The sequence below is a fragment of the Octopus bimaculoides genome, chromosome 14, assembly GCF_046866305.1.
Source record: "Octopus bimaculoides isolate indiv1 chromosome 14, ASM4686630v1, whole genome shotgun sequence".
NCBI classification, from domain to species: Eukaryota; Metazoa; Mollusca; class Cephalopoda; order Octopoda; family Octopodidae; genus Octopus; species Octopus bimaculoides.
The window spans coordinates 18,089,907-18,114,123 of record NC_142941.1 but is presented as its reverse complement, the minus strand read 5'-3'; the positions used below and the strand labels follow the sequence as shown (position 1 = coordinate 18,114,123).

Below are 24,217 nucleotides of genomic sequence, written 5' to 3'. Positions count from 1 at the left end.
AATACCTTTGATCATAAGTTTTCTCAATCAGGACTGACCTTGGGCTAAACAACCACATATTCTATGGCTGTTGTAAAGTATATTTTATAATACAAACAGATGGCCTAAGTTTTAAATAAAAAGACAAACGACTTACTGTCCAAAGCATAAAAATATATGTATTTTTCTGATTGGTTATATTTAGTAATTAGCAGTTTATCAATGTGTAAATAGTTGTATTGACTTCACTCAGAAAACGGAGGTTGAGGCTTTCATGTCCTTCCCAGCCACATCGACAACGTAAATGAAGTGAAACAGGATTCGGAGTGGTGGATTCGGTTAACAGGGAGGTTACCATCTACAGTGCAATGTTCTTCCTTTAAATCACAATATATTTTCTTTGTCATAGCAGATTTAGGAGTTTAATCCAGAGAGAGACAAACACCGCGATTGCAGTGGGAAACGAACTCACAATCAGAAAATCAAAGTTCAGCACTTTATCTATTCGATTGTTGCGTCTCCGAAGAAGCCTAAGTTCAGTATCTTATCAACTAATGATTGCATCTCGGAAGCGTTAAGAAATAATGCCGAATACGAGTTTTTTTTTCTTTCTAATCACAAAGAAACTACGACCACCGAATGTAAAAATGGAGCTAAAAAAATTAGATAAAGGAGCTTAGATGTATCTTTGGAATGTAATATTCTCAGTATACAATAATATATATGGTAAGTAAAGAAAACAGACTAAACGTCAGAAGTTCTGCACAACGATTTTGATCGGCTCTGATCAAATAAATCTCTGATCTAAGACATCCTAGCCGCGACCATCGTGTCACTTTTTTTTTTCAGACAGTGTATCTGATATTATTTGTCTGTAGTGTGTGAATTGAAGGAGATCGAAAGACTAGGTAGAAGATTGCAAATTAGTTTATTAGAAGAGTAAGAGTTTGTTCAAAGACGAAAACCTGAGTTGAGATGCTTTGCGGAAGCTAATTTTTGCTAATTCTGAGTTCGAATCCCATTAAAACCGCCACTGTCGATCATCATTTCTAGAATGGGAGTGTCAATAAAATTAATGAGCAATAATGAATTTTATCAGATTAGGTATACATCGGCCTTATAAAAATTTTTGTCTGTTCACAAACTTTCGAAATTTAAAGGGCTCTTGCTTCTTGTTTAGCTTTAGCTTTTTTTAGAGAGAAGTCTTTCTCTGAATGATTCTATTTCCTGATTATTATAGATTTATTAGGCGAACTGAGCAACGCAAAATAAATTCTTCAAAGGATATAACGAAAAAAAAAAAAAGAAAAGAAAAAGTAAAAAGAGAGCTGATCACTGCCAAATTTGCACATCTTAATGGAAAGTATACGATTACCATAGAAAATCTTGATCATAATTAATGTTTACTTTTATCGTTTAAGTCTTTGATATGTGCGTTTTCCATCTGTACAAGACAGTCAAAGATTACAGAAATATAATTTGGAGAAATTATTAAAAAACGAACAAATAAAGAACTTGCTGAAAGCTATTTAATGTCTGAAAATTTGACATTCACCATGCACTTCACCAAACAATAGCTACAGCAAAGAGTTTGAATCAGATGTGAATGGTAACATTTTAGTATTCATGTTTTATTAAAAAAAAAAGCATGCACATTAATAAATAGATTAGACGGAGATGACTAGCGTTTTAGCTTTAAACGGGAAATAATTGACGCATAATGAGTGATCAGAGGTGCTATACAATGACATCTATAGATTAGCTTGTTTGGTTTTTGTCACAATAAAAGAGCTGACCCAAATTTAATTATAAACACTTTCACAGAAAAATAGAACACCTGTATAGTTAGCCATTGCTATAGGCACAAGGCCTGGAATTTGTGGAGAGGAGACAGTCGATTACATCGACCTCAGTACTTGACTGGTACTTAATTTATCGACCTCGAAAGGATGAAAGGCAAAGTCGACCTCGGCGGAATTTGAACTCAGAACGTAGCGGCAGACGAAATACCGCTAAACATTTCGCCCTGCATGCTAACGATTATAATTCTCTCTACAATAGGCACAAAGCATAGAATTTGGGCAGGGGTGCTAGTCAACATATCCTATCGACCCCGAAAGGATGAAATGCAAAGTCAATCTGGGCGGAATTTAAACTCAGAACGTAAGGACAGACGAAATGCTGTTAAGCATTTTGTCCGGCATGCTAACGATTCTGCCAATTCGCCCCCTTCTTAGTACTTAGTATCAAATACAATAATTCTTGGAAAGAAGAGAAAGTGCAAAAGTCTTGCTTCAGAAATGTTTTTGTCTTCTTTTTTGTGTGTGTGCCTCTTAGTTTTTTCTTTCAAGTTATTTTGGTCTAATTTAAATGTGATTGAAAACCATTTTAGCTGTAACCCTTTTATTGGTTGCTAAAATCTTCATTTTATTTATTTTTTAATATTTAATCAATATAATAACGTGACAGGCAGTGAATCAAAATTGTCTAACACTGGCATATTCGATAGAGAGAGGTTCGGTGGAGTGTATCTTATACTGGAACCAGTATTCACCGTACATACTTCGGAACTAACACTTAATAACGTATACAACTCAGTCACAGAAAATTAACACATTGAGAAGACAGATGGAATCACTAATGTAGCTAGAGCGTGTGCCGCCCAGAGGCGGCCCTTCCGTATGCTTCCCCCCGGACCACACAAAAAACACATATTGCCTACAGTAGACCCAAAAGTGCCGCCCGGGGCGGACCGTCCCTACTCTCACCCCACTACGCTAGTGGGTGGAATTGTCTGCTTTTTTCCTTGTTTTCACTCAAACTATTTTTGTTATGTACAAATCATTTCTTAAAAATCTATAAAGAGATTTTAAGAAATTGCATGACGATATCAAACGTTCAGTCAGTAGACGGTAGTTTGCATTCAATAATTCTGATTAAGATCTTGGGAACTGGTAGAGCAAGTTCAATTAGTTGGACATGACATTTTCGTTATAACCTATTACTTCATTACGAATGGCACAAAATGTTTTACGATTTGTGACAAACTGGCTTCTTTTGAAAGTTTCATTTCTTTCATCTGCAAGGATACATTTTTCAGTGTTAGTTGAAAATACATTTCAAGTCTGAGGGCAAGTATTTTCTCTTAGGCCTCAGCATTGATTTCTTTTAAAGGCGCTTGAGTTTTTTTGATAAAGGCCTGAATTATTTAGCGGAAGGTATACTGCTGCAATGATGTAAAGCAGTGCAGAAAATGGTTCAACAGAAATAAAACGCCCGTCTATACCTAGAATAATTTTCCCGTAATCTTTAGATGGGTGTTTGTCATTCGGTTGTCAATATATAACTAATATGTTCTGTGAAATAAGAACAGCATCCACAAGATTCAAAGCAAGTCCTGCCCATCTCCCTTTAAACTTCTGGAGAAAGTTGCTCTAAAGCAGGTTTGGCCACTATTTTACATTCAAAGCATCATTTGTTTCCCGAACGAGTTTAAATGCATTACTAAGGTTTTGTACGCCCATTCAATTCCTGTGTGTGTTGTGCGTACAGACACACATAGCATTGCTTACTTTAATGAAATTTTTGAATCTGCTTTGATTTCTTGCCTACCTTTTTAATGTTTGGCATTAAATTAGTGACTCATAGAAGTAGATAATTCTTCGAATTTGAATCCGTCAATCGTGACTGCATTTTCTTCGTTTTATCAGTTTCATAGATGAAAGTATTTGGTTCGAAATGACTACTGCAACCGAAATTTTCTTAGTTTTAAAAATACTATAATGATCGCCAGAAATTAATCATGTCAGCAGCATTTGGAACTATGAGAAGCTCAATATATTTTCTTTACAATAATGAATTTTATTGTGTCTGGGGAGTGTCATTTCTCTTTTAGTGCCTTAGAACGCAATTCCGGTGACGATCAGAGTCAACGACTATTGATTGAAAAGGTTGCAAGTCGCAATGAAGATTTTAGTAAAAATAAATAAGTAAATGAGTGGAAATCGATGAGTGTCTTAAATTAATAAGGCATAAAGAGAATGACTTTCCCTAGACACAATAAAATATGCTTCAACACACGAATTCAAATAAAGAATCTTGCAAACCAAATACAAAAACGAAATAATGAATTTTTTTTCATGTAAATAAGTTTTCCTTGTATATGACTAGATATTTTCATGAGTTTTTTTGTTTTTTGTTCAGTAAGTGATGATAGATTTATCAATGCCTGTATGCGGTCTTCTTTACCGAAATCACGAAAACAACTTTCAAACGAACTCCATATAATTCTTGTAGTCTTCTTTTAGTTGTTTCAGTCATTGGACTATGTCTGTATGGGAGTACTGCCTTGAAAAAGTTTAGTCGAACAAATCGCCTCCTGTTCTTATTTTTTAAAGTTTGCAACTTAGTCTATCGGACTTTTTTGCTGAACTGCTACGCTACGTAGACGTTAACACAAGCCAACACCAGTTGTTAAGTGGTGCGGGTATACACACACACACATTTGAAAAAATGAATAGAAGTGACTTTTCTGATTTTTTCACTTTAATAATTAGATGTTTATAATCGTCTAATTATTAAGGTGGAAAAATTATCAGAAAAGCCAATTTTATTCCATTTTTAAAAATATATAATACTGCACTAAGGACTTTTTATTTCTCATTCTCTCTCTATGTATATACACTCACACACAACGGGCTTTCAGTTTCCGTCCGCCAAATTCTCTCACAAGACATTGGTCAAATCGGGGTGATGGTAGAAGACTGAACCCAAAACCACATGCTTGCAAAGTTAGCCATGCCTACGAATAATTTTTTTTAGTATATCTAGTAAAATTACCAATTTTCACAGCTCAGTTGCTCTACGCAGAAACTGGTTCAAAATCGTCATTTTCTAGCTGAGAAACGAACAGTTTTAATTTGATAACATTTCACAATGTTCTCTTGTATTCTTCTTTAATGCTTTTTGCTCTAATTGTATTCATACGCTTCTCTATAGTTTATTTATTTTTCTTATCGCATCACAACTGTTTGTGCATATGCAGTAATATTTATGTAAAACATTTTCAAAAAAGAATTAGTCCCGGTGGCTTTACTGATCACCAACTTTTCATTAGTAAAAAAGACTGTTGAGTTTACCAGTAATTTATTTTTAGATTTCGCAAGAGAGATGAAGTTAGTCAATTTGATCCTTGTCTTTTGTTCTTGAAAAACATTAATTTCACGTATAAGAATATTTCATCATCTAGTCGAGCTTGCTCGGACATTTTTAACTCTCACACACCATCCGTCTCCTGCGTTAGTTGAGGGAGGTCTTCGTGGAGGTATCCAATGTCTCTGGTGAGTTGATCTACACACGTTGTAGATTATGGTATGATGATGAAAACTCTCATTCATCTGGCTTACACTTTGCGGATAGGGGACTGGCCTGTAGCATCAGTGAATACTCAAGGAGTCCCGGACAAAATCACTGGTTGCCCTTTGGCAAAACATAACGCCCGTTTGCCACCTTACCAGGGTCACGTGAAGTCCCGAAGCCCCCAAAAGAGCGGAAATGTCACTGTCATTGGAAAGCAGGATAGTAGCAGGGAATAAAAATGCAAAGCATAAAAAATACTTTGTCATTGGATTTCATCCCACTTCGCAGAACAAATGACGCTTCTATGAACCTTGGTCGGGAAACCTGTCAGTTTGACTGGAATTGCAATCACCTATATGAGCTGCGACTATAGATAAGAAATTAGCAATAGAAAAACATTTCATAAAAAATACTGGACTACGAAGGAATACTGAAAAGTTCCTGGTTCTAAGGGTGTCGTGAAAGGCCTGTTTGGAGGCCCAACTTTCCGAGTTCTTTTACAGGGATTAGAAAAAACTGAAGGACCACTGCATTAAATGCGTGAATCTGAGAGGGGAATATGTTGAATAAAATCATAATTAACCGATCCTCCTGTATTTTCTTTTACCCAAAGCCAAGAACTTTTCGGCACCCTCTCGTATATATGACAAATATCGGTAGATTTATCTGAAGTTTAAGAAAACAAATTACAAGCATAGAAAAGTTTTTTTTAGTTGGTCAGATATAATAGAGTTCTCCGGTGAATCTCGTAACAGTTTGCTGTAACAAGAGTAAATTCGTCAATTTTTTTTTATCGATAATCGTAGCACCAAGATATCTTGTAAATATTCGGGGACAAAGCCTAACAATGTCTCATCCATCAGAGAAAGGATTCCGTTTTTTAACCAATGCTATAACAATTTCATAGGACGTTTCTTTCATTGCCAAACTTTCATAACCTCTTTCTTCCTTTTGCATAATCACGAATTTTTCGTAACTAAGACCAAGCATTAATCCCGGTTTCCTCCTTTTTTTTAGTCGGATATATTTTGTGGCTTCTGTTAAAACCATGTTTTCCATTACGTGCGAAACTATTTTCAAAACAATATCGAAGTTGCCCTAAGGCGGCGAGCTGGCAGAAACGTTAGCACGCCGGGCGAAGTGCTTAGAGGTATTTCGTCTGCCGAGGTCGACTTTACCTTTCATCCTTTCAGGGTCGATAAATTAAGTACCAGTTACGCACTGGGTCGATGTAATCGATTTAATCCCTTTGTCTGTCCCCTCTATGTTTAGCCCCATGTGGGCAATAAGGAAATAAGAAACGCTAGCGGTATTTCGTCTGTCTTTACGTTCTGAGTTCCACTGAGGTCGACTTTGCCTTTCATCCTTTCAGGGTCGATAAATTAAGTACCATTTGCAAACTGGGGTAGGTCTAATCGACTGGCCCCCTCTCCCAAAATTTCGGGCCTTGTGCTTAGAGTAGAAAAAAAAATATCGCAGTTTTCCTAGAGGAACTGTTATAAATGAATGAAAAAAGAAGCAAAAACCATTCTTTCACTCTTCATTGAATTCACGCTCACTGCTTTTCCTTTGTTCATTTTGATTTTTTTTTGCATAGTGATGGGTCTTTAAGCTAAAAGAAGGCTTAAATTTCTTTTTTTAGGGGGCGAGGAATGTAAACCTGTCAGTGTTGACACTGATGCAGAACTCTTCAATGCCTCAAGGAGCTTATCATGAAACTCAACTGGACGCCCTGTTCGATCTTCAAGGCTGAAATCTCCTCTTCTGAATTTTGCAAACCATCTTCTGCAAGTTCTTTCATTCAAGCATTCTTTCCCATAAACTGAGTGTATGTTTCGAGTCGCTTCAGCTGTAGAGTTTCCTTTTTTGTACTCATAAAGCATTATGTGCCTCAAATGCTCTTTGGATACTTCCATGTTAGAAAGGGTTTTAATCAAAGAAATTTTAATTCTATTATTCTATAAAATAATATTTACTTAGTTTAAATGTACACAAATGCATAAAAATAATTTCTAATTCCATTAGACATTCTAAAATATTATTAAATTTCATTCAATTTTTAAAAAGGTAAAATCGGACAGAACTTATGGGATGACCTGATAAGAAGATATACTTTGAGTCTGAACATTTCATGTGCAATTCTCTGTTCAGTTTTATTCTAAACGAGTTGAGGATTTCTTTGTACATCTGTTAGTTCTTTTGTAAGTCAGACTTTTACAAAACCATTAAAACTACAAAAACAATTTATAGTCCAGGATTAAGAAGAAAAAAAAAAAGACAGACTATCTTTTTACACATAACAGAGCATAAAATTTAAATATTTAAAAGTCTTTATCCTTTATTAACTTTTGTATAATGGTTTGTTTAGCAAAAAAAAAAAAAAAAAGCAGGGACATCCTTTATTAAAACTTGTAAAACAAAAGATCTGTTACAAAATTTAATTTTAAAAATCACATCTTCCTTCAATCTCAAAAGTTTCAGTCTAAATACAAGAATTAAGACTTGTGCACAATTAGGATTGTATTTATCTGAAAACTTGCAGTTTACAGATAGTGTTCGAAAAAGCAAAAAAAAAAAAAATCCATTTCACAGAGTAAAGAATAACATTTTCAGGACCAATAAAACAAATCAAAACATCACATTTATTTTCTTATCATTTTGTGACATTTTATGCCATCCCCATCTTTCTTTCAAAACTAGACCACTTACTTTGCAAAAAGTAAAAAAAAAAAATTTTAAAAACCAGTTCATAAAAATAAGGCTTCATCAAAACCTTTACAAATGATTATTATGTACAATGAAAGTAATGGCAGACATGAGTGAAATAAACTACAAATAATATAAACAATATTCTGGGAATCTATTATCCCCAGCAGGAGTAAGCAGCAAGAAGGAGCACAAGTTTGTATATGTATGTAGGTATATTTTGTATGGTTATAAATAATATTGATAAGAATGACATCTAGTTACTAGCGAAAGAAAAATGGACAATAATTGAAAGTAAAAAAAAAAACAATGTGGATGAAATTATTTGTTTTAAATAGTAATGTCTTTCTCAAACACCAACACATCCATGAATTCACATACAATCATTGCAGTAGTATAGTGAGTCTAAAATTAAATAGAAGCAATAAGTATTTGCTTTGTACACTAGCCTATGAAGCAAGGCTGAAGGAAATCCTAAGATACTATAAATGCTGTGATAGAAAGGTGAAACTGTCTGCAAAATAAGTGATGTACAATATATACATTCTAGATTTATGTACAGATCTAAATTTGACTATATACAGCATAATACATGACATAATCCAAGCAGAAAAAAATATAATTTGCCAATTTCGATGATAACCAGCAAAGCTGTGCATTAGTTATTTTCTAGTGAAGTTTCCTCACCAACTAACATTTATACTATCATAATGCTTAAGCTAATTTTTAAGTGGCAATTGCAAAACAAAAAGGTTTACAGTCGTGTTGACATTGGCGTGTGAGCTGGCATTCGTGGTGCATTTGCCAGCTTCGACTTTGGAGTATGAGAAACTGATTGTGATATGGGGGTTAGCTTAGATTTGGCAGGACATGCAGACTGGGCAGGTTCTATAATGCTACTTCGATAGTTCATACGCTCCACTGAATTCAGGGTTTTCTGTCAAAGAGAAAATGGGACACAAAATGAAGAAACAATATAAATATTGTATATGAGATAAATTTCAAATCAAATATTTGAAAGCAAAGTCCTAATTTAAAATACTTACAGCAAATTCATTGTAGCTTCCAGTTGATCCAAAACTAGCATCTTTCTGTACACCTCCTCTGATTGTTTTATGCAATAGCTTGTTGGTACGGTCAGCATTCTTGTCCCATGGTCGATAACGATTAGATTTTCGACGAGGTGTTACCTGAAAATATATTAAGATTACAATTAATTATTTAGGGATGAGAATAATTCTCAAATGGCTAAAAAGTAAGTAGCTTATTGCAATGACTCAATATAACCAATATTTACAAGAATAATCTGGGAAGCGGAATAAAATATTGGACTGCCAAAATAAGAGAAAAGTACATTATGTTTAATACATACTGATTTTGTTGTGACATTCATGTTGGTGGTGTTAATTCGGGTAACTGACAAAGGTGTCCTCACTCCAGCAATTATCTAATAAGAAACATTTGATATAGCAAAATGTAAAACAAGGATAAAATAGCAATCAGAAATATCAAACACGGTATATCAATACGTACTTAAAATACACTTAGAGTGGAGAGAAGTTATGGAAGGGGGAAATGCAGGAAGATATGGGATGAAGTATTGAAGGACAATCTCAAGATGCTGAACCTTATGAAGGAGATAACAGAGAACCAAGATACGCAGTGCATTGCTATACTTGAGAAAACCTACTCCACAACAAAATTGAGATCTTAAAACCAAAGTACTATGTAAAAAGCACTGATGTGGTTGCTGGTGCCACATAGAAAGCACCCAGTACACACTGTACAATGGTTGGCATTAGGAAAGGCATCCAACCATAAAAACAAGCCAAAACAGACTATAGAACCTGGTGCAGCCCCTGGCCTTGCCAGTCAGTCAAGCTGTCCAACCCATGCCAGCATGAGAAACATGTTAAATGATGATGATACATTGCTAATCAGCAAGGCAACACACAATTATTTTAGTTCCACAAGTCAACTATTCCTGTATAAATTTTGTATTTTCCCCAAAGCCACAAATTCACAAGAGTGGAGTACAGTTGATACCTAGTCCAATGAGGTTTGAAAGCAAAGTAAATGCTGACAAGATTTCTAACTGGCAGTATCACTTAAAAATTAGACATAAAAGAAACCAGCTGTTGTGTGCAAGAGAATTTTAAAGAATTGAAGTCAAACATATTTCAATATCTGCAGATATACAGGAACTCCAAATATAAGACATTAAAACAAATTAGTCAACATGTTATATGAAAGGGCGAGATATTTTAGCTGCAGTCAAAAAGTAACTGCTGACATTTTATGAAGAAGAAAAAAAATAAAAACAGTTGTATGCAACGTTGAGTTCACACAAGCTCTTAAGTTCACTGCTGTAGTATTGCACTGACTAGCCTGTTAATTCAACCACCTACTCCAGGGATTCTCAAACATTTTTTATCTATGGACTGCCTTTGATTACTATTTTATTCTGGTGGACCCCCATAGCCATTTGATGTTTAAAGCTAGCTTTATAGAAACTTCTTTTGATTTGTTTTTCACACATTAACTTGTGTAGGTTGAATTATGTAAAATGTTAGAGAAAGAAACCTAGCTGTTTCTTCCAATACATACATCTAAAGCAAAATTTTTTTAGGGGCCCTTCAAATACTATTGTGGATCCCCAATTTACTATTTTCTTGCATGGACCCTCAAAAATGTTATATGGACCTTCAGGGGCCATATGGACCCCAGCTGAAAACAGTTGACCTACTGAAATATAAAGTGTATGGAGTGAGATAAGGAGAGAGCAGTAGAGAGAGAAGAGAATTGAAGGCAGTGAAGAATGGTAGGCATTAGAGAGGCAGAGAAGTATTTGTAGGCAATTTTGTTGACAGGTAGCTGACACATGGCTGATCAACCAGCTTAAAATAGCCAAAGAACTCACAAATCCCACCCTTAACTCTTTTGATACCAACCTGCCTGAAACTGCCCTCGGCTCTATGATACAAATTCCATTTTAAAGTGATCTAAATTAAAACCTCCTTTTAAATTTCATGTTAATTTATATTCCAAGCATAAGCTTAATAATGACAAAGTTATCTTAATTAATTCTTCATTAGTTTCAAAATTACTTGAAGCAAAGGCAATATATTTCAATAAAAAATGTGGTAATGAAAGGGTTAAAAGCAGGCCACATTGAACAATAGTGTTCTTGATATACAAATTACAGGATCGTCACAATTGAAACACTTCATAATGTAGTTACTTGACTACTATATATCTGAGACAGAACACCACCAAAGTTTACTTGAAGTCAACGAGGGAAGGCCTGTGTCTTCAGTGACAAAAATGATAAAATTTAGAGAGAAATGGGTCAATTAAATCAATCATCAGTGCAATTCTAATTGGGTGGATTTTGACATCACCGTACCAGTGTGATTTGAACAAGAAAGAAACTAAATACTTTCAAATAAAATTAAACTTGAATGAAAAAAAAACTTCAAAATTTTTGGATTTAAACTGAAGATAAATAAAATTTGAAACAGCAATAATTATAAAATATAGACAAAATTTTTAAAAACTGAAAAGGATAAAGAGAGAAAAATAACTAAGTTTGTTAGGAAATTTGCACTGGCATTAGTAAAATACCATATCAAAATAATGCTGCAATGCCATTAATATCTAATGATGCCACTTTATCACAATTGTTGCTGCTTTACTCTTTCACCAAAATAAAACAGACTTCTGTGAAAAGGTGTAAGCAGGCTGAATCCAGAGTTGAATTTAAACTTTCCTTTTCCAGTAGAATTTCTCTAGAGCAGTGTTTCCCAACCTATTTTCTCCCAAGATTCAACGTAACTTCCCATAAAAATGTATGCCCTGCTGGTGGTTGGAAAAAAAAAAACCCTTTATTTTTAATATTCTATAACAATTATTTAATACAAAAGAATCTACTGGTAACTCTTATTAAATATTAAGTACAAAAAAGTTTTTTGCCATACTATGCCCCACTAACCCCCCCCCCCCCAATCCCCATACCCCACTGATAGGGCATATGAACCACATTGGAAATCACTGTTCCAGAGCTTAGGGAGAAGGCCTAATATTCTGCCCAAATTAACACAGCCACCTGGTCTTTGGCTACCTTTAGTGGAGTCTGCATTGTTAAATGCATTTGGACGAGGGTTTTTGGTTCTCTCAATCCAAATTTCCCATGCAGTTGTTGAAGCTGGGCATCAGTCACACCAATCTGAGTAAGTTTACAAAGTCATTGTTGCACTACTCCATCCTCACCAACTGATTCATTTATATGGAGACATGAACTCCAAAACACAGTAAAGTAACAATCTAAGAGAGCAGCAATTAAATAAAAAAAATTATACAGGATAGACTGGATTCTTTTAATTTTGCTGCATACAACTTCTCTACCATTGATAGCATGAAGGAATGCACTCAGTCCACACCTTGAAGTGGATGACAACGCAGCATCTAGCTGTTAAAAGCCACAAAAACTTTCCTGTTGTTGTGAGTGCTAACCGAAGGACCAAAAATAACAGGATTCTGCCAGACCCATCAAATTGATCTCAGGACATATTTTAAAACTGGTACTTATTCTAACAGTCACTTTTGCTGAACTGCTAAGTTGTAGGGGCATGAACACACCAACACCAAGACACACACACATATATGCATGACAGGCTTCTTTCAGTTTCTGTCTACCAAATCCACGACCTACTCACAAGGCTTTGGTCGGCCTAAAGTTATAGAAGACACTTTCCCAGTGTCACGCAATGGGACTGAATCTAGAACCATGTGGTTGGGAAACCGGCTTCTTACTACACAAGCCATGCCTGTGCTTATCACGAGAAATTGATAAATGGAGAAGTCATACTTTATGTATGCAGGCAAAGGCTGCATATATGAATCTTATTTTAAAAGAAAGATGTTGAATTTATAAGAACTAAAAAGCATAATATCAAGTTAGTGGTTATTTGTTTTAAAATTTTCTCCTCAATTTATTTTAAGAGTTAGAAATTAGTTCAACAACTGAAACAAACACCATTAGTAGCAACACCCTTGAAATAAATACTATTTAAGTATCTTGCCTTTGCCTTGCCTTTTGGTGTCGACTGACTTCGCTGAAATTTTGCATAAAAACAAAATTATTTTTTTTTTGAAGTCAAGGAATTCGTAGTTTTATAACATTTGTGAGGCAAGGTAAAGATAAAAACCTGGAATAACTTAAAAGCATGCATAATTATATCAAAATTGAAGGAAAGAAAGTAAAAATACTTTTAATAATTAGATTAAATGTTATCAATTAAGAATTTAGAGCAAATTAGTCTAACAGTGACATGACTGGTAAATTCCATGATAGGTAAAATTCACTGCAGTATATTCCACTACGGTAAATTCCACACAGAAAATTAAACATGCCTTTGTTATACACTTCTCAACTTATTAGTCGTTAAAGTCTAGGTTTATGCCTTTGTTACTCATTTTTTAACTGAATTTCACAGTACTGCTAATTTTTTTCTATTCAGTTTAACTTTGAACTTTGAAACCCTCAACCACGGCAACATTTATGATGAAGAGAATCCTATACTCTTTACTCTTTTACTTGTTTTAGACATTTGACTGCGGCCATGTTGGAGCACCGCCTTTAGTTGAGCAAATCGACCCTAGGACTTATTCTTTGTAAGCTTAGTACTTATTCTATCGGTCTCTTTTGCCGAACCGCTAAGTTACGGAGACGTAAACACACCAGCATTGGTTGTCAAGTGATGTTGGGTGGGGGGACAAACACAGACACAAACATATATATATATATATACATATATACGACAAGCTTCTTTCAGTTTCCGTCTACCAAATCCACTCACAAGGCTTTGGTCGGCCCGTGGCTATAGTAGAAGACACTTGCCCAAGGTGCCACGCAGTGGGACTGAACCCAGAACCATGTGGTTGGTAAGCAAGCTACTTACCACACAGCCACTCCTGCGCTGTACGAATATATATACGAAAAGAATGGAGTTACCAGTAGTAAAGCTAAAATATATTGACATTACGAGCATTTTTACAAAGGTTGCTGGGATAGAATACATACAACTTTCAACTTCAGTATACCAGAAGTTATTTTTTCAACAGGTTCCCACAATCACACAGCAAGCAGTGCACACATTAATGTCTGAGAGGCAGTTAATTCAATGCAAAGTGAATTAATGAGAACGGGCACAGTATCTTCGTGGGAAGTAATAGCTACTGCTGTACAAAACACAATCATTGCTGCAAACTATTCCTGGACTTTCACATAACATATGTAACTGGAGGCAGCATGCTTTAGGAATCCCAGCACTTTCAACTTGTCGTTCAGGGTTTGAAATTCCTGCTGCAGTTAGGTACTTAGAAACTGGGCCCTTGTTTTTGGTCATTGACATTGACTCAGACAGAATTTTAGTTCTTTTTCCTCAGAAAAAGGCTTGGATGATCTAGAAAGCTCAGAAAATTGGGCCTGTGACAGGACTTTTAAATCGTGATCCGTCTGCTGTGTGGGATCTAAGGTCAAATTGTCAATCTGCAACCTGTTTCCTGGACTTTGAAAAAACTCTCCATAATTCATTTGTTTCTCTATTTCTGCATTTAGAAGTAGTTGGGTGTGTTTTTCATCTCAGACAGTCTATTTGGTGGAAGATATGAGCACTTGGTGAGAGTAGGAGATACAACACTGATGAAAGTTTTCAGCTTAAAATTAAGTGTTTTTGCGCTTCAGCATTTTTACCAATTGAAGAGGATGTCAATGGATTTGAAGATTTGTCTGAAGATGAAAGCATCCCTTCTGAGTTTATCACTTATTTTGAGAATTCATACATTGGGACTGTAAGAGGACGCAGCCTTCATTGATGAAGAGAAATCCCAGAGTTTCCTGTCCAACTCTGGAATATACATGACCGTGTTTTAAATCACTTGCCAAGAGCAAATAATTCGGTAGAAGGGTTCCACAATGCTTTGCGGTCATCGATAACATCCACACATCCAAATTTGTGGTAACTTTGCAATGTCTTTAAGACTGAAGAAGGGCTTAAGCCAGACGAAAATTGCACACATTCAACATGGGGACTCGACAAAAGAAAAAGAGTCCTATCAAATGATTGATGCACAACTAAAGAAGCTAGTTGAGAATTATCAATCTGAAAACATTCTGCAATTTTTAAGAAATATTGCACGCAATTTGTTTTAAAAGAATTCTCTTCAAATATATTAAACTTCTTTTCATAACTTTATTTTTATGTACTTGCCATCATTTTTATGTAAATATGTGAATAAAATGTGATTTAAAATATATTCATATTACCTATAATGAAATTTACTGGAGTGGAATTTACCTAGAACTAACATTGAGCCCATTTTTCAGTAGGTGTAACTGAGCATGGCACCTGTGCCCAGCATCGCCTTCCTGGCACGTGTAAAGACATTTGAGCGAGATTGTTGCCAGTGCCGCTGGACTGGCTGCTGTGCAGGTGGCACGTAAAATACTCCATTTTGAGCGTGGCCGTTGCCAGTACCGCCTGACTGGCCTTCGTGCCGGTGGCACTTAAAAGCACCCACTACACTCTCGGAGTGGTTGGCATTAGGAAGGGCATCCAGCTGTAGAAACTTTGCCAAATCAGATTGGAGCCTGGTGTAGCCATCTGGTTTCACCAGTCCTCAGTCAAATTGTCCAACCCATGCTAGCATGGAAAGCGGACGTTAAACGACGATGATGAGGGCGGACTGAAAAATTCATTGGCTGTGAAGGAGTGTTGCTAGATCTGTGAAATGTTGTATACATTAATTTCAACTCTTAATAATTGCATTGGTTTTTTTTCTTTTTCCAGATAAACTAACATCCGACTGTTCAAAGATTTCCTAAGTAACTAATAGCAACTTCTTTTGAAATGGATAAAATTTGGCATCATGACGTTATCAAGTACCTGCAGGAAAAGGATTTAGTCCTCAAGAACATTCATGTTGACATTGTTGCTACATGAGGGGATAACGCTCTCGCTTTACCAATTGAGCAAAAGTGGGCAGCTGAATTTAAGAGGGATAGGAGAGTCTTGAAGATGTCACCCATCAAGGAAAACATTGACTGTGTTCACCACATGGTGATGGATGACAGACAATTGACTATAAACCAAATAGCCAATGCTACTAGCATATCCTGTGAGAAAATTGAGGATATTCTACACAATGAACTTAGCATAACAAAGGCTTCTACCGGATGGGTACCATGTCTTATGACACCTGATCAAAAGCACACCAGGCTGATCATATCACAGGAAAATCTGACATTACATGCAGTGGAAACTTTCCCTCCTTACCTGCTCTAAAAAAGACCAAGGTTGTTTCCTCAGCAGAGAAGGTAATGGTCTCAATTTTTACTTATTAGTGATGCACTATTGCTCTCGATATTTAATTACAAGGAAATCTAATTTTTTTTGCATTTATACAGTATTTCATAATTAAACTTTAATATTTAGCACTAACGTTATTTAAATATCCTGAAAACCATGTCAGAGATACAGAATAAAATATTTTTTTCAAATTATGTAAAATGTACCACTGGTGGTGCATATGGCAGTTGTGTGAAATTCACAATGAACCATCAGTGGTACAAATGGTCGTTAACATGTTAAAGAATAAGGAGGATATTAATATTTGCTTCTTACTTACCCTTCGAGTTTTATTCATTGCCAACATAGATGGTGTGACCGGCATTCGGGCTCCTCGTTTCTTTGGAGTGATAGCTGGTTTGGTACCAAATTTAATATCTGATTCCATCTGTAGGGCCCGTGTTTTTTGCTGTAGATAAGAGAATGCAAATGTTTCATATATATATCTCTTATCTTCTGAGTAATTAATTTTATCAAGCCTGGTACTTATTTTATCAGTCTCTTTTACCAAATCAGGAAGTTACAGGGACATAAACACACCAACACCAGTTGTCAAGTGGTGGTGGGAGGTTTCTTTCAGTTTCTGTTTACCAAATTCACTCACAATGCTTTGGTCAGCCTGAGGCTATAGTAGAAGACACTTGCCCAAGGTGCCATGTAGTAGGACTGAACCCAAAACCATGTGGTTGGGAAGCAAACAGCCATACCTGCACCTATATGGAGAGGTCTTCATGTACACATATAAACAACACAATCTGAAGATAGGGAGTTAATAACCAGCTAGCAGGACTGTATGAAGAGTAATGATTATAAGTCACAACAGATTCTTTTCCAAACATGACAATTAGCTGGCACTCTGTGGGCCATAATGAGTAGGGTTCCAGTTGATCTGATCAACGGAACAGCCTGCTCGTGAAATTAACGTGCAAGTGGCTGAGCACTCCATAGACACGCATACTCGTAATGTACTCATTTTTGCCAGCTGTGTAGACTGAAGCAATGTGAAATAAAATGTTTTGCTCAATGAGACAACATGCTGCCAGGAACCGAACTCAGGACCTCATGATTGTGAGTCAAACACCCAAACCACCAAGCCAATTCAAAACAGCAAGACTTTAACATGCCTGTAACATATGAAACTGATAACCGCAAATAATTAAAGTTTATAGCTGCAGTATGACAATCACACATCATCTAATGTCAGTGTTCTATGCTAGCATAGGTTAGATGGTTTAACAGGATACAATGGGTTTAAGGACCACAATGTGTTTTGGCATGGTTACTATGGCTGGATGCCCTTCCTAATGCCAACCACTTTACAGCATGTACTAGGTGATTTTTTTATGCCACATTATCATTTAATGTCTGTTTTCCATGCTGGCATGGGTCAGATAACTTGACAGGAACTGATAAAGCCATTGGCTGCCCCAGGTCCATAGTCTGTTTTGACTTGGTTTCTATGGCTGGATGCCCTCCAAATGCCAATCACTCCAAAGAGTGTACTGAGTGCTTTTTAAGTGGTACCAGCAGTTTAAAAATTACTGATCAGACAAAACTAATTTCTCGTTAGAAAGCCATAGTTATTGACTGAAAAGTAAGCTGACCTGGGAAAAATTCAAACTAAGTATTTAATTGAACAAGATACCACAAATCATCTTGGCCATCCAAATTAAAGTAATTTTTAACATAAGTACAAGGCCAAAAATTTGGTGAAAGGATTAGTCGATTAGATCAACCCCAGAACTTCACTGGTACATTATCTGTTGACTTTGTATGGATGAAGGGCAAAAGTGACTTTTGTGGGATTTGAGCTCAGACCAGTCCAACCCATGCCAGCATGGAAAATATATTAAAGGATGATGATGACAAAGGGGAAGAACAAATATACAAGGCATATAGTTGATTAAATTAACCCCGGTACTTCACTGGTATTTTATTTTATTGACCTTATAGGGACAAAAGACAAAACTGACCTGGGTGGGATTTGAACTCAGACAACAAGGGGGCAGAACAAATACTGCAAAGCATTTTATCCAATGCTTTAATGAGCTTTTCACAAATGACACCTATAAAAATTCATGTAATAATGATACTTACTCGCTGTTCTTTTTCACGCTCTTTCTCATCATGAATTGTTTTGTAGCGCTGTGAAACATATTCTGAGAACTCCATTCCATAAATTGAGAACTTTAATTTTTGTTCTTCTTCCCAATTATTGATCAATTCCTGGAGGTTAGCTTCTAGCTGCAAAATTTGAAGAAAAGAAAAAGATATATAGTAAAACAAGAGTCAGACACAACTAGAATTTGGAATTTTTAAACAGAATATTAAACATTCTATATTATAGGTTGACAGGTCTATAATAAATACACAATCCCAGGTTCAATCCCACTGCATGGCACCATTAGCACATAACTTCTACCATAGCCTCGAGTAAGCCAATATTTTGAGTGTGTAGTGTGTGTGTGTGTGCTTACGCTGTGTATACATTTTTTTAATACCTATATATATATATATATATATATATATATATATATATATATATTATCATCATCGTTTAATGTCCACCTTCCACAAAGGCATGGGTTGGACGGGTTGATAGGAGCTGGCCAGGTAGAAGACTACCCCAGGTTACTGGGTCTGTTTTGGCAGGGTTTTTACAGCTGGACGCCCTTCCAAATGCCAACCACTTTACAGTGTGGACTAGATCCCTTTTTTTTTTACATGGCACCGGCACCAACAGGGTCACCGAGTAACATGCAAGACAAGGAATTCTGAGAGGAGAGGGGCTCACAGAGGAAATGACAATGGACTGAGATGTCTGGTGATATGAGGTTCTAGAGAAGACCTATCTACGTCAGAGAAACTGAGTGCTAAGTGTGTTGTGCCCCACCCACATGTAACAAACTTTTTTACACACCCTACCCCAAGGAACCAAACTACATCTCTTCTAAACTGAATCTTTTTCTTCCTCATGTTTGCCAGGTATTAAGAAGGTGCGAGTAGGGAGTGGGGATTGCAATGATTAGTGAAAACCTGGGTATAAAAACAGGGTGAAGGAAAGCAGCGATACAACATCTATACATTACATAAGAATATTGTTGACAGTCACTGCAGTTAGAGGGTAGTTTTATGTAGTTTTAATATAACTATCAGGAGTTTAAATGCAAAGATGTGAATAAAAATAAAGGGGTGGGGTGGGGGAGAATAATGGTTTCAAACTTTGTCACAGGGCCAGGCAATTTTATGGAAAAGGATTAGTTGATTCATTAACCCCAGTGCCCAACTGGTACTTTTGTTAATCTTGAAAAGATGAAAGGCAAAGTCAGCTTTAACAGAATTTGAACTCAGAACACAATGAGCCAGAAGAAATGCTACCCAGCACATTAACAATTGCTAGTTTGCTGCCTTAAGGGAGTGGAGAAGAAGCTCCTACTATAGGCACAAAACCCATAGGTTTGGGAGAAAGGGCCAATAAAGTACATTAATCCTAGTACTTGACTGGTATTTATTTCACTCACCCTGAAAGGATGAAAAGCAGTGTTGCCATTGGCAGAATTTGAACTCAGAACGTAAAGGTGGATGAAATGCTAAGCAACTTCTCCAGCATGCTAATGATTCAGCCAGCTTGTTGCCTTAGAAAAGGGGTGGGGGAGAAATAAGACTTACATGTAGACATATCTAAAATTAGATAATTCAATAAAGATTATATTCTATAGCAGGATGCCCTTCCAAATGCCAACTACTTTTTTGATTAACCCTTTAATATCCAAACTGGAAAAATCTGGCCCAAATATTCTACTTGTTTTATGTTCCAACCAGCCAGATCCAGCCTTTCACACCTACTCTACAATGTCATACTAAAAACAATCATATCAAAATCTTGAAACTACAGGATAATGCAGGATTAAATTCAAAAGAATATGAATAAATAAGGATTATATTTAGCATAGTAATATGAATGCTAAAGGGTTAGAGTACCTTGCCTTTTTAAAATCTTTTATTCAAGTAAGATACTCTATTCTAGTGTGCTTGATGTTGAACTATCAAGCTGGATGTTTTGTTTCTGGGGAATAAAGACATCACTGATGCTCCTGCTTATGCCAATGTTAAGATGCACAGAGACATGCATGCATGTACACACACACACACACACAGAGTATCTGTACAGTTTCCATCTACCAAATTTCACTCAAAAGGCATTGGTCAACACAAAGCTTTTGTAGAAGACATTCACCTAAAGAGTAGTGAAACTGAACCAGAAACTGCATGGTTTCAAACATAAAAATACACCCCCCCCCCCCCCCACACACATAAAGAAACCAGATATGCTCAGAAAAAATACAACACAAAAAGGCATTATCCAAAATAAATAGATATGACTAAAATTTTAAGTCAAATATTCAGTGCATAATAGTGTTTGACACAAGAACATACTAGTTATATATATATATATATATATATATATATATATGTATATATACTCTTTTACTTGTTTCAGTCATTTTGACTGCGGCCATGCTGGAGCACCACCCTTAGTCGAGAAAATCGACCCCAGGACTTATTCTTTGTAAGCCTAGTACTTATTCTTTCGGTCTCTTTTTGCCGAACAGCTAAGTTACGGAGACGTAAACACACCAGCATCGGTTGTCAAGCGATGGTGGGGGGACAAACACACACACATATATATATATATACATATATATATATATATATATATATATATATATATACATACATACGACGGGCTTCTTTCAGTTTCCGTCTACCAAATCCACTCACAAGGCTTTGGTCGGCCCGAGGCTATAGCAGAAGACACTCACCCAAGGTGCCACGCAGTGGGACTGAACCCGGAACCATGTGGTTGGTAAGCAAGCTACTTATCACACAGCCACTCCTGCGCTTTATATATATATATGTATATATATATAAAACAAAACAAAAAGAACTCAATACTCAGTATATGTGATAAAAATTATTGCAATAATTGCATGAAAAGTTGAAAAGGTTTTGCTCCCTTCAGCCTATTATGATCATAAAGCCCCTTATTTGTTGACCCAACATTTGAGTGTTTGGCTGTGTGCCAATGAAATGGCATAACTCTTAGCTGATTAACTATAAGTGGCAGTGAGAGAGATGTTTGGAGTAATAGTTACTGACATCTGATAACAACTAACAGCTGTAAATGAATAAATTATTCAAGAATTAATTACATGTGACTGGGTCAATATAGATTTTTCACAATATTGCCATCCCAATGGATGATCTATGCACATATGTGCATGCATATATAGACACACACAGAAAAGCAGTTCATTGATAAATATATTTCTAGTGAGCATAATATTTCACATCCATTAGCAACATATTCTGAATATTTGTACACACTCTTTCTACATACTCATGAAATTTTATCCATTCTATTTACATTGTCCTCTAAACATTAAAAAGGTGGTTACTGCAGCAGTCATCTGTTTTACTGCATTGTTTTATTAAAGGCTTTTAAGGTACTTTGTTATCATAAAATTGAACTTAGAGTACACTACCCTATTTTATTATTCTTATTCATGATTGTGGAAAGCAATAAAATGTGAAAACAGTAACAATATTTAAAATTTACTTATAACAACCTTTTTGTGGATGCTCCGTTGGATGTGTAATGTCAGAAGCCAGTATGCTCCGTTGGATGTGTAATGTCAATGTGAATACCCGTCAGAGTGTAAGTATCTTGAGAGAAAAGCTGAACATTAGAAGCATCAGTTGTGGTGTGCAAGAGAGACGATTGCGCTGGTATGGACATGTGGTGAGAATGGATGAGGATAGCTGCGTGAAAAAGTGCCACACCCTAACAGTTGAGGGAACCCGTGGAAGAGGTAGGCCCAGGAAGACCTGGGCTGAGGTGGTGAGGCAAGACCTTCGTACATTGGGCCTCACCGAGGCGATGACTACTGACCGAGACCTTTGGAAATGTGCTGTGCGTGAGAAGACCCGGCAAGCCAAGTAAGATCGTTGCCAGTGCCCCTGGACTGGCTCTTGTGCGGGTGGCACATGAGATGCACCATTTTGAGCGTGGCCGTTGCCAGTACCGCCTGACTGGCTCCCGTAGGATTTTCGAGTGAGATCGTTGCCAGTGCCCCTGGACTGGCTTGTGCGGGTGGCACATAAAAGACACCACTTCGAACGTGGCCGTTTTCGTGCAGGCGACACGTAAAAGCACCCACTACACTCTCTGAGTGGTTGGCGTTAGGAAGGGCATCCAGCTGTAGAAACTCTGCCAAATCAGACTGGAGCCTGGTGTTGCCATCCGGTTTCACCAGTCCTCAGTCAAATCGTCCAACCCATGCTAGCATGGAAAGCGGACGTTAAACGATGATGATGATGATGATGAATTATGAGTAGACTGTCTACTTAATTTTCAAAATAGTCAAGATACTGGAGGGAGTTTCATAAAATATCTTACTTTACATATCAGTTGTTGCTTAGTCCCAGGACAACCACAATGATACAGCTGATGAAAGATTCTGACAGTTTTTAGGAGTATGTAGGGACAACATTATTAGAGCTGTGTTCTTATATAAGACAGTTGAGTGTATTTGAGAGAAAGGTTTGGCTGCTTTTTCTAGCAGGGCTAAGCAGTAATATGTAGATTCCCAGTATATTACTCAAGAGCCAACCAACTGAAATTTTTTTTTTTTTTTAAATCGCTTAGCAATAAAGTAAAGGTATTTCCTATAACTCTTTCCAGAGCATCGAAGACCAATACGAAGAAATTGTCAGTTCAAAGAACCGTTCTGATTGCTTGTAAACAGGGAACATACCATTAAAAAGTTAATAAAGGACCAGGTGACAGTGTGAAATAGGGTGAGAGATAAAGCTTACCACCCAAAAACAGTTTTCATCTGTGAAATTCTTATCAGAAGGCTTTTGGTCACCCTGTGGGAGTTAAGCTGAAATAATGCAGTTTCAAAACAGCACTTCTTGACCACACAGTCACCTACACCCATACTATCTTTTACACAGGAATTGAATTTTTATCAATATTCTAATAAAATACAAGCACTTCAGTATGGGCAGACTTATGTGTCCTTCTGCCATTGTCAGTTACGACAAAGGTTCTGATCTGATCAACCACAACAGCCTGCTTGTGAAATTAATCTGCAAGTGGTTGAGCACTCCACAGACGTGTATTCATAATGTACTACTCAGAGAGATTCAGCACGGCACAGAATGTGAAAAAGCTGGCCATTTGAATTATAGGTACTACTCATTTTTGCCAGCTGAGTGGACTGGAGCAACGTGAAATAAAGCATGTTGCTGAAGAACAAGGCACCACTGGGAATTGAACACATGACTTTACGATTGCGAGCTGAACACCCCTAACTACTAAGCCATGCACCTCCACAGCAGTCTTATGTGAGTCGGTATTAAATGGGTTAATTTAACTGTTTCAAGAGAATTTGATTAAGGGATTCCAGCAACTGGAAAAACAGGTAGGCCATTTCAATAACCATTCAACAGGACAGTAAATTCTTTAGGAGATAGGTGAAATCTCTCGTAGTACCATAATTCAATGAAATCTAGCAATCACTACCTGCTTATTGTCTTAAGATGTCTTTGAAGTTGAACAGGGAATAATAACTTTTCTAGTCAAGAATGAAAAATTTTAAATCTATAAAAGTCGTGTTTCATAAAAATGTGTAAAGTAGGAAGTCGATGTTGCTGCCTAGTGAAGTATCACATCAAAACATCAAATTATCTCCCAACAG

The 24,217-nt window shown here is 36.5% G+C and overlaps 2 protein-coding genes across 3 annotated transcripts in view; both read right to left on the bottom strand.

Moving 5' to 3' along the window:
- The window catches only part of LOC106880660 (charged multivesicular body protein 7), a 45,394-nt gene extending 44,728 nt beyond the window's left edge, over nucleotides 1-666 (bottom strand). Inside the window, exon 1 of the mRNA XM_089362468.1 lies at nucleotides 137-666. The gene's annotated coding sequence lies outside the window, so the exon portion shown is untranslated. The remainder of the gene's footprint in view (nucleotides 1-136) is intronic.
- A 6,983-nt stretch (nucleotides 667-7,649) lies between these two features.
- Nucleotides 7,650-24,217, bottom strand: part of LOC106880659 (protein regulator of cytokinesis 1) — a 39,999-nt gene continuing 23,431 nt past the window's right edge. The window contains exons 9-14 of one of the 2 annotated variants that reach the window (XM_014930704.3): nucleotides 18,549-18,695; nucleotides 16,732-16,860; nucleotides 13,125-13,157; nucleotides 9,416-9,490; nucleotides 9,090-9,233; nucleotides 7,650-8,980 (exon numbers count right to left, since the gene is read on the bottom strand). In XM_014930704.3, the coding sequence (XP_014786190.1) occupies nucleotides 8,798-8,980; nucleotides 9,090-9,233; nucleotides 9,416-9,490; nucleotides 13,125-13,157; nucleotides 16,732-16,860; nucleotides 18,549-18,695 (711 nt within the window). In that variant the 3' untranslated portion in view covers nucleotides 7,650-8,797. The remainder of the gene's footprint in view (nucleotides 8,981-9,089; nucleotides 9,234-9,415; nucleotides 9,491-13,124; nucleotides 13,158-16,731; nucleotides 16,861-18,548; nucleotides 18,696-24,217) is intronic. The other variant, XM_014930705.2, reaches the window with a different exon arrangement.